Below are 5000 nucleotides of genomic sequence, written 5' to 3'. Positions count from 1 at the left end.
GGAATGGGAAATAGAGTGCGATTAGTAATGTATGGGAATGTGAAAACACCATGATACGTCAAGGTGAATAAACTTAACGAATGCTTATTTACAGCAAGAAATATCACTATTTTTCTACTTAATAACACACACACAGACATACCAGCCACCGAAATCCATACTACTTTCCACGCTAAACATTGCATAGCCTCCAACCTCTAAAAAATCCAAAATCCGCATACATTCTAACACCAGAAATTGAATCCACTTTAGTCCCAAAACCGCACCGGAGAATAAGCGACCTCGCGGTGTTTAGTTTGATGATCTGTAAAAAAAAGTGGAAGCAGGACGCCGAAAATACGCATAAATGAGCGTCAGTTATTGAATTAAGAGGACTAATAAAGGTACCCGATGTGTATAATGTTCTGTAATTAATGGTAGATTCCGTTTAGTATTTTTATTTCAGTAAAGTACGTGTTGTAAGGCCGAGAGCAACATGTGACAGTTTGAGAGCGTCAATATTGTGTTTCTATTTTATGAAGAACGTCAGTAATAGAGAAAAGTGTGTGTATTAGGGGTAGTATATAGGTAAAGATTGGTACTTATACAGAAGATGACCGTGCTTAGAGAGAGAAACCTTGGTAATTTTTCGGAATACGTCCACCTAATGGATCGCGATTTCCGTATCATTGGATTCCTCTCGTTGTCTGGTTTCCAAATATGTAGAAATTATTACGTGGAAACCCCCAAACCCCCCACATTCTTGGCCCCGTTAGCAGGGAAGGGTATGAAAAGTACCAGGGAAATTGCGGGGTAAGATGCAAATGATATAAAACAGAATCAGTCACTATAGGGCCTAATGCAGGGCACTGCCATCCCCCAACCCCCGCTCAGGAAAACAAGGAATCCTTCGCGTATTCACGGCAGGAGAGAACGTTTGACATGCTTTGTAATGCTATTCCTGTGTGGTGGTCGTCTGCTCGTGCCCCAGATTGGAAACTTTGCAAAGTGCATGGCGTTGTTGTTGTTTAGAAGCAGAAACTGCACAGCTATTGAGGCCAAGAATATGGGGGTTGTGGGGGCTTCTGTGCAATAAAACCTACATGTTTGCATTGTAGATGGTGAGAGAAATCCAACCATGCTGAAATCGTCACAATGCGTTAGGCGGACGTATTAGATTACTGAAACCTTAATTTCTTCAGAAGGCCTGTGCATCAGTCATGTTATAGACAAGATATATTTTTCAAGTGTATTTTGATAAACTGGTATAAGTTTCCGAGAGCAACGCGTAGAGAAAAGGGAAATGGACACCGCCTTCTCATAGAGCACAAGAAATATAGTGAAAAAGAATTTAGACAGAGGCCTTGAATTTACAGTGAAATGATGAAAATATCTCTGCATAACACCACTCAGATATGAAGTCCATAACACCCTCACACAGCCAGAGTTCGTAATGTCTACTTTCTCTAAATTGGCATGAAGTGATAATAAAAGGAGGTAAAGGGGGTTTGCCTCCCTGTCTAGGGAATAGAAAGTAGGAAAGATTAGGTTGGTTATTGGGTTCGTATTATACCCTGGTTTTGGGACTTTGGGACTCTCTGTAACAATTACCTTGTTTTAACATCTTTGGGTCCTATAGGTCTATAAATATTTGAAATTCTGCAGAAGTAGCTTCCATGCAATATTTGTTAATCTGCTCATGCATTGAGAAAGGCAACTTGGCAGCACTTCTTTAAAACTGGAATTTTTAGCCTGAAACTGCATTAATAATTCCTTAAATGATTATTCTATATGAAGGTCTGAGAAACTTCAAGGTAAATGTTACTGACACACCTACAGTGGTGTCCAAACTGAGATTTTCCTTTTATAATTTTTCTCATTCTTTCTTCTAATGGACTTTGATATATAAATCTAGTCCAAGCCAATAATAGTGTGGTGTCAAGTGAATTCTCTGGCCTCCATGTATTATGCTCTTGAGATAAAACATCTCAAATGTTCTAATAGTTTTAACCTCTGTGCAAATCCCTATTTGAGAGTAAGTTATCAAGGAGATCTTGAGCTATATCCTGCATTAGTAGGATGTACTATTAAATAGTGGAGGTTTGTCTTTCAGACACAGAGGTCACAGCAATCAGCAAATTTACTGCTGTAATTGTATTAGTTACCATATAGCCTATAAGATTTTGCTGTTGTTAAGTGTGTTTCGTGTTCATTTGTGAAGATACAGAACATTATGAGATAGGTATTTTTTTGTGTCCACCTTTGGATTGGTAATCAGAGACAAAATAGTAACTGTAATTATTATTAGTTTTATTATTGTTGTTAGTATTATTGCTAATATATATATTTTTTTCTATGTGTGGTCTAATTGTCCTTGTTCTCCAGATGACTTCCATTGTGAAGTTTGAGGGAGTGTGGGGTGTCGGAGATGAGACACCTCACTGCTACCTCCTCACAGTGGATGACTTCACCTTCCTTCTTGACTGTGGCTGGGATGAGAAGTTTGATAAATCTTATATTGATCGTCTTGCAAAGTAAGTGCTGCTTTGGGATGTAGTCTGTGGACCGTACTTTTTCTTCTGATATTCCTTATATTCCTGATTGTTTATAACTGTTCTTGTTGAAATTAGAAAGAAAGGACAATGATAAATTAGACAGTATGAAATTTACTCTTTAATGTGTGAGTTTCCAGAAACCAAAATAGGGATGGGTCAGTGAAAGGAACTTTTGTTTTTCTTCCAGAATTCTGCCTCGTGTTGACTGTGTCTTAATATCATATTCAGACCCATTGCATATGGGTGCCCTGCCATACTTAGTGGGAAAGTGTCAACTCACCTGCCCAGTCTATGCCACTGTTCCTGTGTTCAAAATGGGACAGATGTTTATGTATGATTGGTTCCAGGTAATGCTCAATTTGATGTGCTACTAGTTGCTGTGTGTATCTTCTTACGTGATGTATCTGAATAGTTTGTACCTGATAATTTGCCTGCCTTACTTTTAAAAAGTGAAACTGATAATCCACTGTGCTTAAGAATATTACTTTTAGAGAGCATGCTGTATAGTAGTATTCAGAATTGATTGTGCTGAAGAATGTTACTAATAAAGATGACTATATTCTTACTCAGGGTATTTAGGATTCTTTATGCATAATGATTATATATAGAGAGTATATTCAAAGACTGTGCCTGTATGTTGGGGAATGAAATCTATCTCAATTTCAGAGTCATCATAATTATGATCTTGTGGAACACTTCACCCTTGACGACGTTGATGCAGCCTTTGAATTAATAACACAAGTAAAGTACAATCAGAGTGTCCCAATGAGAGGTTAGTAAATAAGTCTTTTTAACCGCTGATTATGTCTGTTATATGATCATTATTTTATAGATGATGGGATTGTATATGTAAATGTTTCTGATTCATTTTCTTATCTTTTTTTTTCTCTTCCAGGAAAAGGTATTGGCCTGAGTATTTCAGCACAGCCAGCTGGCCACATGATTGGAGGGGCCATTTGGAGAATCATTAAAGACGGGGAGGGGGTGAGTCTCGGCAAACTTGTTTAATTGCTAGTCAGATTCTACTGCACTGCTGAGGGGTGGTTATAAAGGCCTGGTTGCCCCCATTGCTGGAATATGATTTGGATATGTAATTTATGTCTCAATTTTTTTGTATGTTGGTTTATGCATCCATAAGTACTGGTTCTTGTATTTGCATCCCCTCTGATTGATTTTCATGATAAGGAAGACAATTAGCATGACTTGCAAGGATGATAGAGGAGCAGTACGACAAACTATGTCACTTACGAAGTCATGTAATTCTCATTATAGAGAAGATGCTTGGTCTAGGTAGGAACATTCTGCATTCCCCCTCTTATTAGAGACACATCTACAGTAAGTACATATGCATATTGGTATATTACAGGATATTGTGTATGCAGTAGACTTCAATCACAAGAAAGAAAGACATCTGGGTGGGTGTGAATTGGACAAAATCACCCGGCCTTCGCTCCTCATCACTGACGCCTTTAACGCTTCCTACAGACAAGAGAGAAGACGTCATAGAGATGAAAAGCTTGTCGGTGAGCTAGACTTTTCTGTGGCATTGATTACCTATTTCGAATGTGATGGCATGAGAATAGGTTGTGAACGATTTCCCGTTTAAGTGACTGGTAAATTTCTGTCTGTTAGATCTTTGATTATAGGAGGAAAGAGTATTCTTATTAAAGACTGCGCAAATGAATATCTGATCAATAAGTAATTTCCAATGAGAGAAAAGAAATCTGCATTAGAATGATTTCATTTTGGTGAAAAGATGCTAGCATATTTCATTGATTAGACTAAAGGATGAATTTTAGAAATTTTCATGTTGATTTATGAATTTAGCAAATACACATCATTTGCTCTTTTTTAGCTAGTTATAGCATATACTAAAAACAATGAAAAGAGACATAATATGAAGTACATAGAAATAAGCCTTATCTTTACATTTCAGCCCAGCTTCAAGAGACCTGTCGGAATGGAGGCAACGTTTTAATAGCCACTGACACAGGTGGGCGGGTTTTGGAAATGACGCACATGCTGGAGCAGATGTGGAGTACGCGAGAGAGTGGGCTGTCAGCCTATTCACTTGCTATCTTATCCAACACAGGCTACCATGTTATACACTTTGCAAAACAGATGGTAAAGTATCGATTCTTGCTTTGAAGATTAGTTTTATCTGGCGAAATTAATGTATTCAACCACTGATTCCTTGTAAAGATATTAGGGTAGTTTTTTTTGTTATTTTTTTATATCTGTTTGGTTAAAGTGCATTGTATATTTATGATTGTACTCGCTCATGAACACATCAAAGGAAATTCTGTTTTAGTTACTTTTGAAAAATTTGAGAACATGTGATTTAAAAATTCTAAGATTTGATACAATTTAATGTATTATTATCACAAGCACTATATTGTTGTATATTGGGAAAGCAAAAGTGATATATGAATATTTATAACAATTGCTTGTTATGTCAAGCAGGTA

The 5000-nt window shown here is 37.2% G+C and overlaps 1 protein-coding gene across 1 annotated transcript in view; it reads left to right on the top strand.

Moving 5' to 3' along the window:
- The first annotated feature begins 250 nt into the window (after positions 1-250).
- Positions 251-5000, top strand: part of Cpsf100 (cleavage and polyadenylation specificity factor subunit 2) — a 13079-nt gene continuing 8329 nt past the window's right edge. The window contains exons 1-7 of the mRNA XM_027359345.2: positions 251-383; positions 2365-2513; positions 2722-2881; positions 3201-3306; positions 3430-3518; positions 3901-4057; positions 4471-4658. Coding sequence (XP_027215146.1) covers positions 2365-2513; positions 2722-2881; positions 3201-3306; positions 3430-3518; positions 3901-4057; positions 4471-4658 — 849 coding nt within the window. The 5' untranslated portion in view covers positions 251-383. The remainder of the gene's footprint in view (positions 384-2364; positions 2514-2721; positions 2882-3200; positions 3307-3429; positions 3519-3900; positions 4058-4470; positions 4659-5000) is intronic.

The sequence above is a fragment of the Penaeus vannamei genome, chromosome 5, assembly GCF_042767895.1.
Source record: "Penaeus vannamei isolate JL-2024 chromosome 5, ASM4276789v1, whole genome shotgun sequence".
Taxonomy (NCBI): domain Eukaryota; kingdom Metazoa; phylum Arthropoda; class Malacostraca; order Decapoda; family Penaeidae; genus Penaeus; species Penaeus vannamei.
Note: the sequence above shows the minus strand (reverse complement) of the source record. Positions and strands in the feature narration are given on the sequence as shown.